Genomic DNA, 14,069 nt, shown 5'->3' on the forward strand with positions numbered 1-14,069 from the left:
TGTGGACAAGTCATCACTGCCAAGTGACAAAGTCGGCCCCGGCCCCCGAGGGGCTCCCCAACTTACTGGGATGGTGCCTGTTTGACGGCTCACAGCTCCTGCGGATTCCACCCGCCCCAGCCCTGGATCCCACTCAAGAGGGAACAGCCTCCTGAAATGAACCTCATTTTCTCTCTCTGTTTCATCCCATAGGCAAATGTCCAAAATATGCGATTGAGTTTCATTTGCTCTTGATCTAAAGAAGAGGAGGGTGTGACCACGCCGACGGCTGCCTGGTACATCTTTTCCACTCAACTGATGTTTCTAACGCTCAGCCCCAACGTCGACTCAAACCATCGTTCGGTCTTTGTCACTTCAGCACTAAGATCTCAATTGATTCAAGCTTAAAAGGACGGCATGAAGTAACCTCCGATCTTTGGCTGCGATGGACAGTGTGCTTTGACCTTTCTGGCGCTGTCACCTGGTACCCACCTGCTGAAATTTCTCCTCCCTGTATCACAGCATTGGAATTGCACGTCACATCACAGGATGTGGAAATGTCCCAGTTTCACAAGGTAATCAGGCTGGTCCCCAAAGTCACGACTCTCACCACCAAGGTATGACGCTCACTGGGCCCATCCTGTCTGACATCTGGGTGTTGTTGGGCCTCTGATTTTGCTGCTCATCCACACTTCCGGTGAGACCAGCCCTACATCTCCTCCTCTGTGAACCGCCTTCCGTGTCTTTTCTACGGGGCTGCTTACATTTTTCTTGAAACTCTTTATACATATTTTGAAAATTCTACTTCTTTTCAGCTACATAATTTGCAAATAACATCTCCCAGTTTGCAGCTTATCATTATAGTTTATTAAATCTTTTGATGAGTAGATTTTCTTATTTTGAGGTAGTTGAATTTATATTAATCTTTTATGATTAAGCCTGTGTGCATCTTGCCTAAAATAGGCTTTCTCACCCGGAAAGCTAATCATGTATACCCAGAGGTTTACTGAAGATTTTACTGTGAATTATTTTCAAGCTTTATCAAATGCTCCTTTCTGCAGACAAATTACTTCATATTTGTGTTTTTTTAATCATTTCATTAACTTGAGTTTCTTGTTATCTTTTTGATAACTTCTCAAATTAATTTTTGGCCTTTCTTCTTCTTTTGCAATAAATTCATTTAAAGATACACGTTTCTCTAAAGCACTATTTTGGGCTGCACTCCACAAATTCTGATATATGATGTTTTTGTTACCATTTGCTTAATATTTTTTGAGTTGCCAGTATGATTGTTTTCTTCTGGTCTATTACTTAGAAGATTTTAAAATTTTTTCTAAATACATACTAATTTTTTCGTTCGTCTTATCATCATCTTCCAGTTCAGACAGAAGGTGATGAGATTGTGTTTGCCTGAGTTCTATTCTCTGAAATTCCATCATAGCTCCATTCACCCTCAATTTTTGAAAATATTCCAGGATTAATGAGAATATTCTCTAATTGTTGGTTGTAGAATTCATATGGGTTCCTTACATAAAGCCTATTGGTCTTGTTAATTAAATCTTACTTTTGCTGATTTCTCAACTCTAACCTGTCCATAATTTAGAGAGGGATTGGTGATGTGTAATTCTCCTGTACTTCTGGAGAATGAGAAGCTTAGAAAACTGAATTCCAGGCTTAAAGCAAAGTCTGAACTCTGGGGAGCTGAGCCTGGCTGTGCTGGAGTAATAGGATGCCTCCATTCTTTGATCTCATACGTCAAAGAATGTTTTCGGGGGGACCAGAACTGGCAACCAATTCCAATTTTGATCCAAGTGTTCCCAAAATATAGCATCTCTTGAATTCTTAAGTTTGCCAGGTATCATTGGGATGTTATGGACCAACTGGGTTGGACCCAAAACCAGGAGAAAGATTGAGAAGACCTGGAGCTCATAGCCAATGAGGTCAATCTCATCCCTGCATCAGCTTGTGGACATCCTCACCAACCACAGGGTGCCACTGTGATCTGTCCCCATCAGTCAACTTCTGGGGACCTGCTCGGCCCTGGGCTGTGGGCCACTGAAGGAGACCACATGCTGACCCTCCAACAGTAAGAGGCCCAGCGTGCTGTGCTGCATGGGCAGGGGCTCGAGGCAGCATCCCCCTGGATTAGCCCGCAGCATGCTACCTAGACTACAGCTTCCCAAAGCAGCGGATGCCCTGTGCAGAGAAACTGCCCAGGGAGATTTCAGCCCAAGTCTGCAGGGATTCTAGGAAGGACTCCTACAGGACACTGAGCTCCCTGAGAAGGGGACCTTAAAAAAACACAAACAAAAGCAAACACAGGAAAAAACCTTTCTCTCCTCTTCCTTCATAGTCATGACAGCCAGAGCACCGGCTGCCACCCTGGATTATGACCTTGAGGGTGAAAGTCACATGGCTCCATGGTAGAGGCAGAAAGACAGATGAATGCTGGGTTCCTGACCACGGGGTTCAACTACTTAGGTTCCAATCAAGGCAGACCTGGTGAAGGACGGATGAGATCAAAGAATAAGGGAAAGGAAGGGAGTTACCACGGGCAGTGAGGGCACCCCAACAACGTACGGTGCTTTCATGAGAACGTATTTGAAACAGGAACAAAGACATTTGGTGAAAACATTTCCTACAAATTTCATTTTTGTTTCCAAAGATGTGACACATGCAATAAATGCACAGGGACTTATTCAAATAAAATCAGATGCATCAAGCAATCAGTGAGGGCTGTGGGTAATGTCATGAAAGATGGACGGGGGGACAAGGATGACAGCAACCAACAGGTACAATTCAGACACGTGTGCTTTGGTCTTTGCAACACTGTGCGGTTGTCAAGAAATGTAATTCAGTGATTTCTAAGAAGAACCTCCAAGTGCCCCTTCAGAGGGGGCTCCTTCCCTGCCTACTTCCCTGCTTCTGGAGAAAGCAAAAGCACCTGGCTTTGCCCTGCTCCTAAGTGCCAGGCCTCGGCCACAGCAGGTGGCCTCTGGCTGCCTGCTGCTCAGCAGATCGGGATACTTTTACTCACTGTGGCATTTTCAGACAGAAACCACTCGGGGATGGCAATGTGGTGATTGGGAACTTTCCTGGGGACGTTCTGCCGATCCTCGGCCTCCCACAGCAGCGTGTTCAAATCAGGAAAGTTGTTGTTGATGTCAATCCCGTCGTGGGTCCAGCGCCCCAGGGACCAGCCTCCCAGCTCCGAGCCCTGAGAGAAGATTCAGAATGTAAGGAACCCACAGATGTAGGAAAACCAACCCCTGCCCTAGGAGATGCCCATGTCCACCTCCTCCCGTGAGTCTCGGAGCCTCTGACACCCTCTGACCTAAAGATGGCATCCAGGAGAGTCCTGAAAACCTGCTGCTGGAATTTGATGGGTGACGATGGGTAATACAGCAAGGTCACTCCACAGAGGGCACCCAGAGAACCACCCTGCCACCTGGCACTGCTCAAGAGGATGAGACCCCTCCTCCCACCTCTTCCTCCTCTCTCCTGCACAGCTCGGTGGGACCTCTGAGTGACCACGAACCTGGGACTCCACCCCTGCAGGGCGACACGAGGCTGGCACAGCCTAGAGTGCTTGTTCTGCCGCCTGCCCGGGTTTGGCTCTGCAGAGCCCCAGTGAACAGAACCAAAGCTCTGTAACCTAAAGCTTGTGTTTGATAGGTGCCACTGTTTATACAGGGGTCCAATTTGTCCCCAGATACTGTGGTAAATCATCGTGGACCCACAACACAACACAGTTCTACCGTCAGCACCTATTTACATCACGGGCTTGTTTTACATCTACCGATGACCTACGGAAATTCTGCATCAGACTTTGAACAGGAATCATCAATAACATCTCAAATAATAAAAGCAGCTCTCCTTACAGGGCTGTGGAGAGGGTAAAGGTGCTGCGCGTGGCTGGCACCTGGTTTCAGGGTGCAGTCAACACAGGGCAGAAGTCTGCCGTCATTTCATCCTATGTATGTTATTATTCATGTACTCTCTGTCCATTTTGTGGGCATGTCCCTCTTGCAGGGTCGCCATGGTTTGCATCCCCCCTAAACCTCGTGGCTTCCTGGCCACAGCAGGGAGGCACCAAGAAGAAGCCTCCTGAGGGGCCTCCCGTGGCCTGGTGGCCGAGCACACCCCGGGCTGGGCTCACTTTACCCCTTCGTAGGCCTTCTCGTAGCCGTCGGGGTTGAGGGAGGGGACGATGTGGATCCGGGTCTCCTCCACCAGGCGGACGATGCGCGCGTTCTGGGCCAGGTACTCCTGGCACAGGAACTGCAGCAGCAGCAGCAGCAGCTCGCGGCCCAGCACCTCGTTGCCGTGGGCGCCAGCGATGTAGTGGAACTCGGGCTCACCTTCACAGAGAGAGAGGCACAGGCTGGGCGGACGTGCGCATGGCCAAGGGCGCCTGTCTGTCCCTGCCTCTGAACGATACAAACTTAACCATGCAGCCCAACCTGTTCTTTCCAATAAGCCTCCCAAATTATACTGGGATAACTTTTAAATTCCAAAATAGTCAGGTACGTAGGCAAAGACAGAAAAACCCTGGGCGGCACAAGCCACAGGCAGTCCTGCTCATTCTTAGGAGGTTTAAGGGTTACAAGTCACAGCAACCATATTCTCCTTTTCCATGTCTTACAAAGACACAAAGATGAAAGGACACAAGCAGAAAAGAGTCCCGCAGGGCAGGTTAACAGTGGTACAGTTGGCAAAGGGGCTGAGCATTTTCTCTTTCAAAGCTCAGCTTCTGAAATACGAGGGGTGCTATGGTTTAATGTGTCTCTCCAGAATTCAAGTGTTGGAACTAAGACTCATGTGATCGTATCCAGAGGTAGGGCTGCAGCTGATATGAGCTAGTACCCTTTAAAAGGGCCTGAGGGAACCAGCAAGGCCCTCTTCCCCTTCAGGCTTTTGCCCGGAGAGGACACAGCAAGAGGGAGCCTTGAGAGAAACAGGCCTCAGCAGACACTGAACGGGCCGGCCCCTGGTCTTGGACGCCCAGCTTCCAGAACTGTGGTAAACGGATTTCTGTTGCTTGTATGTGATCCAGTCTCTGGGATTTTGTGACAGCAGATGAACAGATCAGACACGGGGCCATCTGTGCTGGGCAGAGCTGACAATTCTCTGTCCCTTATTGTCCTCACCGCCACTGAGGACCATGCGATTGACCAGCAGAGCTGGCATCTGCCCTTCAAAAGAAACTCCTGGGATTCAGCCGAATGCGAGGGTTGAGTGAATCTGACAATCTCTCACCTACATGGCAGTGGATTTCTAAGCAGCTGGCAGATTTACCAAAAAGGAATCCAGAGAATCCCACCCTACCCGCAGGGGCTGAGGATGGGGAGCAGGTGAATGGGAAGTGGCTGAATGCAGGAATGGGTAAAGATAGGACTGACGTGAAAAACTAAAAATAAAAGAGGGAGCCAGCCAGGTGTGGTGGTGCACACCTGTAATCCCAGCGGCTTGGGAGGCGAGGTAGGAGGATCGAGAGTTCAAAACCAGCCCCAGCAAAAGCGAGGCGCTAAGCAACTCAGTCAGACCCTGTCTCTAAATAATATATAAAAATAGGGCTGGGGATATAGCTCAGTGGTCAAGCACCCCTGAGTTCAATCCCCAGTCCCCTTCTCAAAAAAATAAAAAAAAAGAGTGAAGCCCTGTAGCTTGAGCCATCAGTGAGCAGCGGTTCCTTGGCTGCTGTGAATGGCCTTGGGGGGACACAGATCAGGTGTGGGCTCCATGGAGAGAAGGAAGGTGTGTCCAGCTTAAATAACCTGCGGCCTGTAGCACAGGGCGAGAGGCTCTCAGGTCTCCGATCTGTGTGCCCTGCAGAGTCCACCCTATGAGACGGCTGACGATGGCCAGCACAGGCCCTGCTTCCTGAATGTTCTCAGGGATGGAACATGGTGCCTGAGGAGGCGCCGTGGATGAGGCGAATCACCGCCACCCCCCAGGGGCCCCTCACCGACTTCGTGCTCGCCGGGGTGGTCGGAGATCTCCACGGCGTACAGCTTCAGGCCCTGGTGGCTTTTGCCAATGTTGTAGATCCTGGTGATATTGGGGCACATTTCGTTCACGACCTTCATCAACTGAAAGACAAAGTCCATGAACCATTTCAAGTAATGACGGGGCAGACATCTCAGGAGGACAGCTGCTCCTGTTCCCCACAGGGCTGCTCCACGGGGACGCTCCTCCCCACAATCATCCCCCCAAGGCTCTCAGCACCCACCTTCTGTGCCAGCCTGCCCTGGGGTCATCTCTAAGGAGGCGCTCCTGGCCATGGCCCACCGCAGCTCTGGACGCTGAACGCCCCTGGCTGTGGTACCACCTCCTGCCGCGGCCTGAATGTTTGTGTCCCCCAAATGCATGTGCTAAGACCTAGTCACCAAAGCCACAGTGTCCAGAGGTACAGCTGGCGGGGCCACTAGGTCCCAGGGCAGAGGCCTGGGGAACAGGGGCGGTGACTGCGTAACTGGGGGAGCTCGCTTGCTCCTCCTGCCACGTAGGCACGCGGGGACAGCGCGCCTGTGAGCTGGAGGGCGAAACCTCGCAGACACAGCTCTGCCACTGGCTTCCTCCAGAGCCGCAGCCTCCAGAACACAAGCAACAACCTGTGGCCAGCAGCTCCTTCATGGTGCTTTTGTCACGGTGGTCCTGTGAGCAAAGAGCTCTCCCTGGCTGTGGCCGTCACCTCCCTCCAATAAGGCTGTCACCTCCTCGACTGTGGCTGTCACCTCCCAGGTTGTGGCTGTCACCTCCCAGGTTGTGGCTGTCACCTCCTTAGTTGTGGCTGTCACCTCCCTGGTTGTGGCTGTCACCTCCCTGGTTGTGGCTGTCACCTCCCTGGTTGTGGCTGTCACCTTCCATGTTGTGGCTGTCACCTCCCTGGTTGTGGCTGTCACCTCCCTGGTTGTGGCTGACACCTCCCAGGTTGTGGCTGTCACCTCCTTAATTTTTGTGGTTGTCATCTCCCTGGTTGTGGCTGTCACCTCCCTGGTGGTGGCTGTCATCTCCCTGGCTATTCATCACATTTGTCATCACCTCCTTGATTGGGTCATTATTTTTCACTCTGATTTCCTGCTTTCTTAATAAATATCCCTGGACATGGAGGGTCCACCTGAGTGTCTCTTGAATACCATTTCTCATGACCTATGTGCGCGGTGCTAGGATGGGGGACACTCCCCGCTCCGCGCTCCTGAGCTGCTGTGCCGACACAGAGGGGCTGAGAGCACCACTCCTGTGAGTGCTGAGTGAGGACCGCACGTGTGGCGTGGTGACCGGTGTCACAGGGAAAGGGCGCAAGGCAGGCGGCAGCCCAAAGTGAAATCCGTCTGTGCCGCTTTCCGGATCTTGCCGTGGGAGTCGGCTGGTCAGACTGACAGCTGTGGTCTGCGAGGACGACGCAAGTGCCAAAGGAGTCACCAGGCTCCGCAGTCACGCGGAGCGAGCTGCCCTGGTGGGGGAGGAGCAGAGACACCTCTCCCTGGAGGCTGCCTTGCCTGGACCACTCAACAGGGCCCTGCCAGTCTGCTCTGGGGCGGCTTGGGCTTCCAGCTTGGTTCAACTCGTTTAGCCACCCCAAGTGCAAGACGCCCCGATTCAAGGGACACGGTCCCTTAACTGCATTTTTATCGAGAAGCCTGCCCCTTACCAGGCCCCGTGCTCACGGTGGAGGCTTCACTCCTCATGGGACAGCTGCACCACCCTCTGTCAATGGCAGGAAGGGTGCTGGGGGCTTCCAGGGCAGGGAGAAGCAGCCCAGCCAGGTGGTTGGCAGGCAGCCATGAGGAAGGGCTCCATCTTTCTGAAAGATGAGCTGGACTGCTCAGCAAGGGAAAGGCACAGTCCCCGAGGGACAGCAGGGGCCTGCAGGGACTGGAACCGTCTTTCAAAGGTTCCTGGTCAGCAGAATGATCCACTGAGGGTCCTTGTAAATAGGCTGCTGCAACTTTTATAGTGGGTGAAAATCTGTTCAAACTGGAAAACTGATATTACACAGAGCCTCTGATACAGGACAGGTGTCATGCTGTGGTCATTGTCACCTGCATAACACAGTATTCTGCCATCACAGGGCAGAGCAGGTTAAGGAGCATTCCTGAGGGGCCGAAGGATTTATCATCACCATCTTGGCTTCCAGCACACCTTCGAGGGGTGACAGGCGCTCCTCTGGTTAGGAATTCAGGGTCTGATTCTCTCATTGATCCTGGGAGAAAGTGTGCTTCACTCTGCAGGGACTCACTTTGTGTCACAATATTCAGTTGAGAGAAAGCCGATTGCTAAAGACCTGTGTTTGCAAGACAGCTGAGGCAGACACCTGCCACAAGGGAGGTGCATGAACATCACAGGGGCCACACACAGGTGGCACCAAAAATGGCTACAAGTCAGAGCACCCACATCCCTGCCAACATAAAGGAGACAGCAAAAATGTGTCATCTCACCATCAAGACCTCCAGGTGACGTAGATGAGGCAGAGAGACTGCCCCCGTTCTAAAGACAGGCAGACGAGTCGCTACGGGGTGATATGCGGAAACCTAAGATCCAATGAGATGGTCTATAGAGATGGGCCTTTAGTGGGTGTCCTCATGAATGAAATTAATATCCTTTTGAAAGGTCTGTCGGGAACTAGCGAGGCCCTTTCCCTCTTCCATCTCCCACCACAGGAGTAGAGCAACAAGGTGCCATCTTGGAAGGGGACAGCAGCACTTACCAGACACCAGATGTGCTGATGCCTTGACTCCAGAACATGAGAAATGAACTTCTGTTGTTTGTAAATTATCCTTTCTCTGGTGTTTTGTTACCAGAAGTATGAACAGACTGAGACAGGTAAGAAAATGTCAGGCTGAGACAGGTAAGAAAGTTGGAGAAGGATTTATCTGTAGGTTTGGGGTCACACATTGATACAACAGTGTTTGTCCAGTGGATGAAAGTGTTTAACGAATAAATACAAGAAGGCAGAGGAGAAAAAGTTCTCTCCCATGGTTTTTCTTCATTCACCTGGGAAACAGACTGCGCCTGGTCAATGGGAAAGGAATTCCACAGGGCGGGAAGAGGGAGAGAATCGCTGAGAAGGGGACCTCGTGGCTCAGGGCTTTGGTGTGTCTGGACCCACAGGCCGCTGCCCTGCCCTGACTCCCCCCACCCTGACCTCCCCCAGGCCAGGCTCAGCACGGAGAGCGTGGGCACACTCAGTGGCCGTCCTTTCAGCCTGATGCCCCTGGCCATCAGCTGCCCTGGATATCAACTTCCCTGCAACTCACGTCCCGTCCCTTTACCTCCTCCGTCTGCCTGCACCTCACTCTCCACAGATCAGCCAGAAACCAGGGCTTCCTGAGCCTGGGGCCCCGGCAACACTGTGCCCCCAAACAGAGTCAAGGTAAACCCAGTCCTCAAGATCACTCTCTCCTTCCTGGGAAAGCACCACCCCCCTGCAGGACAAGGCCAGAGGGCCTCAGAGATGCCTCCCTCCATCTTTCTCCAGGCCCAGGAGGCCCCTGTCCTGGGGACCCAATGGCTCTTATTCACCTTCTCTCCACACGGAGAAGAGGCCCAGCCTTGCTCAGCGAGGAACCTCAGAACCCGGCTCCTTCCCAGCCCACTGCCCGCTGTGGCAGACACTCCCTGGACACCCCACCTCCACGCGGCGGTTCCTGCTGCCCTTGCTGCTGGCCATGCCCTCCTCTGTTGCCGCCTGTCAAAGCCCCCAGGGTCTCCAATGAGGGAGACGGACAACGTGTCTGTGAAGGAACAGCAGCTAAGTGATTAGCAAATTGGGACCTGCTCTAAGGCCTTCTGCTTCTCCTGGCCCGGCTCTCCCACTCTGCCCCCGCCTTCTCCCCTGCTTCTCAGTTCCCCCTCCCACCCCTGCACCTCCCCGGACAGAGCCTCCCAAGTTGGTGCTCAGGAGAGTCTGAGCCGGGAGGGCCACACACCTGGCCTCTCCCTCTCATAAGGAGTAAGATTTTCACTTTCTCTTCTTGCTTTCCGCTGCTGTTTCTCTTTTCTTTTTTTCTCATCACAAACGTCTCTTTCAATAGTAGGATAAACTAACCATTGTCCCCAAGGTAGAGAGATTTCTACAGTAACCAGTCGATGCCAGGAGGGAATTGCTAAGCTGCTGGCTTCTCCGCATCTCCAGAGTCGGGAATCCAAGTGGCAAGTCACACTCGAGAACTTGCCATACAATGGAGAAACGCTCCCTGGACAGTCTCCAGTTGAGCACTACCAGGCAGGGGGACCCTTGAGGACTCAGTGTCCCTGAGGCAGCTGACTGATGATTCCATGTCCTTGTAGTGGCTTTGACACCCCCCCCCCAAGTGACAGTGACTTGCGTGATGAAGGCTGCTCCACCAGCTCTCCTTGAGAGAGGAGCCCCGTTGTCCACATGCAATGGCTACTGACCGACACCAGCACCCACACACCTCGGTGCAGCCTGCTGCCTTTAAGTGCAGATTTATGGCTCAAATTTACGGCTCTTGACGTTCATTGCACCAACTCAATTGATATTTGCTCTCTTCTGGACTCAGTGGGATGTCTGAGATGTCCAGAAAGCAGTGCTGGGTCAATCCACGGTGCCCCTGTGATAGAACTAGGGGCAGAGCCACAGACACCCCAAGAATGCATAGCCACAGGCACGAGTCACGGACCTCAAGTCCAAGGACATTATCTTGGTTTCTGAAGAGCAAGAGGCTCAGCACTGCCACCTCCCGAGTCAGTGCTGACAGGTGTCTGGAAGCTGCCTGTCAATTAAATGACACTGGGCTGCCGGGCGTGTTCCCTTCATGGACTGGGCTCAGCCTAGAGGCTCCGAGCTCAGACACATCTTCCATGTTTGTCCTGCGTCTGCTCCTTCCCTCTGCTCCTCCAGATCTCCTTTGAGCCTCAATAATTTGCCCGAGTGAATCCTTCTCTGAAAATACATTCTCACAAACATTCCTGCTTGTTCTGACTCTTCAGACTGATGCTTTGATCTCTAGGGACTTCTTGTCTGCCCACACCCCTGTGCATTTCCAGCACACTCGGGGGCAGACATGGAACAGGATGTCAGGGGCAATGCGCTCCACCCAGGGGCTGCCCCTTACCTGTTCTGATGAGTGGTGGCCCTCCCCCGCTCCTCAGCCAGCAGGTACAGGCTGCCACTGCTCAGACTACGGGCCTCGCTGATTCAACCTGGGGAATCTCCTCTGATGGTCTTTTCCTGCCAACTGCACCCCCCACTATGAAGGTGTCAAGCAGAAGCTCTGAGACCTGGCTACACAGCAGAAGCCCAAGGCCAGCTTTTAAAATCTTGAGTCCCCAGGTCCTTCTCCTAAGGGTTCTGCTTTACTTGTTCTGAAGCGAGTTCAGGAAAGTGTTTTTTTTTACAAATTCCCCCAGGTGACTATAACAGGCAACCAAGATGGAGACTGAGAACCTGCGTAACACAGGGAAATGCTGTGCAGTGGCTTGGTGACTTGGTTTCCCCATCTGTAAGAAAGGATGACCACAGTGCTACCCTCCTGGGGCGTGAGAGGACTGAACGCAGTGACGTGGGCTCCAGCAGAATCCTGCCAACAGCAGGGTCCCCATGTGCTTCCTCTTCTTCGACTCTGCACATGCCTGACTTCCTCCGTCCCTGACCTGGCTCACACACAGGAACTGGAGTATTAAATGAGAAGAGTCTGGATATCAGTCCCATTTCAACCCTGTGCAGTGGGAGAACCTTCCTGGTCACTGAATCCCAGAAAGACCCCTCAGCCTTGAGGCCACGAGCATTCAGTGTGTCTTCCACAGCCAAAGGGACCATTCAGGTTCCTGTCCCTTGAACATGAACCGTATATACGAAGTGCTTAGGGCATCTGCCCTGCACAAACTCCTGGCCTGAGGCTACAAGCTCCGTTTCTCGTTCTGTTCTGTGATTATTTTGTGAGGTGCTGGTGTTGAACCCAGGGCCTCGTGCACGCTAGAGGAGAGCTCTACCACGGAGCCACGGCCCCACTCCCTGTGTCCTGGGTCTTACCTGGCGCATTTCCTTATAGTTGTGGTGCTTAAAATCCAGGTCGTCCGTGGTGGTCATTTCATTCCGTCGGTGGTAATAGTTATTAGGATCTGGGGACAGAGAGATGACCTTGAATTCATTCACACCATTCTGTGACTTGTGGTAACCCTGTCAGGGCCTGACTCATGCAAGCTCCGTGGGGATGGCAAAGCCTCCCCAGCCCAGTCCAACCTCGCGCTCCTAACATTGGCTCAGAGGCAGAGAACCGAGACACAGGGAGCAAGACAGGGGTTGGAATCACCCAGTGGTTAAGGGTGTGGAGCCATGGTGCCTGGGTCCAGATATTTTCCATTTATGTGCCATGTGATCTTGAGCAAGTCACTGGTCAGTCTTTGCCTTCGTTTTTCACCCATAAACAGGGAATAGAGTGGTTCCGGCCTCACAGATCTATGTTAGTGGTAGAGGGGACAGCCTACGTGCCTAGCAAACCCCCACTCTAAAAGACATAGATGCAACATGAAAGCTGCGGGCATATGCGGAGACTTTAGGAAGGGTGTGGACACTGTTGGGCTCTTAGACACATTCCTTTTGTTCTTCCTAACAGAGGCCCCACATTTGGAAATCCCCTCTTCCCACCTCTAGAAAACTCAGGGCCCCAGCTCCAGGCCACCAAAGCACGCCCCCCCACCCCCACCCCGGCCACTCTAACTGCTCCAGCACTTGGGCACAGAGGAGGACAGGGAAAGTGTGCAGAAGCACATCGCCTGGTTGCCACAGTGGGCATCTGACTACAAGAGGAACTAGCCCCAGGAGGACCTCAGGGACATGGACAACCAGGAGCAAAAGACAGAGAAACCCAACTACATCAGGAGCTACCAATTAGTCAGCCCCGCAGCCCGGCCCTCCCTGGACTTGCACTCACAAGACACAGAGTGACCAGAATGCTGAAGTCTGTGAGTTCCCTTCACAGGAGCAGAAGTCCCTTGGAAGGTGTGATCAGACCATATTAACCGCGGTGACCCTGAGGACTAGGGCTTGGGCTCTGGGGAGGACATGCCTGCTCTTTGCTTGATTCCCTTCCAGAAGTATAAGTTGATTTTTACCCTTTAATTTCTTAAGCTTGTATTCTGCATATAAATATAAAAACCAAAGAACACACAGAAAGAAGGGGACACGGAGGAGGAAGATCAAGGAGGACGGCAGGAAGGGACATCAGTTGGTGCTGAGGTCCTTCTCCTCATCTGATGATGACTGGAAAGGAGGGTCGCAGGCCCCAGCAGCCTGGTAGCGTCTCCACCAGCACCAGCTCCCGACAGGAAGAACATGGGAGCTTTGGAAGCCGACGGACAACCCTAGGAGCATGTGAGCAGCTGGAGAGCCACAGCGGCCTCGGCTTGATGCAGGAGGCTCCAAGGTCATTCTGGAAGCAGAGCCAAGGTAGGTGGCAGAAGGACGGGCACTTGCTCCCTAGGGTGGCAGGCTGGGCCCTGTCTCTGATCCGAATGTGCAGCACTGGCTCTTTGTCAGAACCAACCTGACAGAACCTTCTGACTCAGCAGGTCAGAACCACACTTTAACAGAACGCCAGCTGACCCTGCAGGCCAGGAGGCTGAGAACCGCCCAGTTGTGTGGCATGAGGAGGAGGCACCAGCGACCTTCCACCCAGCCGGTCAGCTGAGCCAGCCCTGCGCCCTTGAAGATGGCTTCACCCTTCAGAACTGAGGTCGCCTGCCACAAGGTAAGAATCACAGATGGACCCAAACACTGAAAATAGAATTTTAAATCTTCACAAAAAGTTTTCCAGGATACGATCAGATACGAGTAACCAAGGCGGAAAGGGAGTGTCTCCGGAGGCAGGCGGGCATGCTGGCCAGCAAGAACAGAGAGGCTCAGCCAGAGGCCCACTCATTTCTCCAACACTTTCCTTTCGGGAGTGGGCTGACCACACCTCTGGCAAGCTGCCTTCCCTTTGAATTCCAGACCTGCAGATTTCAAAGCATTTTTTTTTTTTTTTGCATTCATGTACACCAAACCTACCCAGTCATCTACAGTGAACCTAACCAGAGTTGCGTGCTGAGAGCTATTCCACACCCCGCCCCAGTCTCTGGGGCCT

General features: G+C 52.6%; 1 protein-coding gene across 1 annotated transcript in view; it reads right to left on the reverse strand.

The window, feature by feature from the left end:
* Cpxm2 (carboxypeptidase X, M14 family member 2) overlaps positions 1–14,069 on the reverse strand; it is a 95,413-nt gene that overhangs the window by 14,077 nt on the left and 67,267 nt on the right. Inside the window, exons 7-10 of the mRNA XM_026384250.2 lie at positions 11,978–12,066; positions 5,948–6,071; positions 4,144–4,340; positions 3,017–3,196 (exon numbers count right to left, since the gene is read on the reverse strand). Coding sequence (XP_026240035.2) covers positions 3,017–3,196; positions 4,144–4,340; positions 5,948–6,071; positions 11,978–12,066 — 590 coding nt within the window. The remainder of the gene's footprint in view (positions 1–3,016; positions 3,197–4,143; positions 4,341–5,947; positions 6,072–11,977; positions 12,067–14,069) is intronic.

Source organism: Urocitellus parryii, chromosome 5 (assembly GCF_045843805.1).
Source record: "Urocitellus parryii isolate mUroPar1 chromosome 5, mUroPar1.hap1, whole genome shotgun sequence".
Classification (NCBI taxonomy): Eukaryota; Metazoa; Chordata; class Mammalia; order Rodentia; family Sciuridae; genus Urocitellus; species Urocitellus parryii.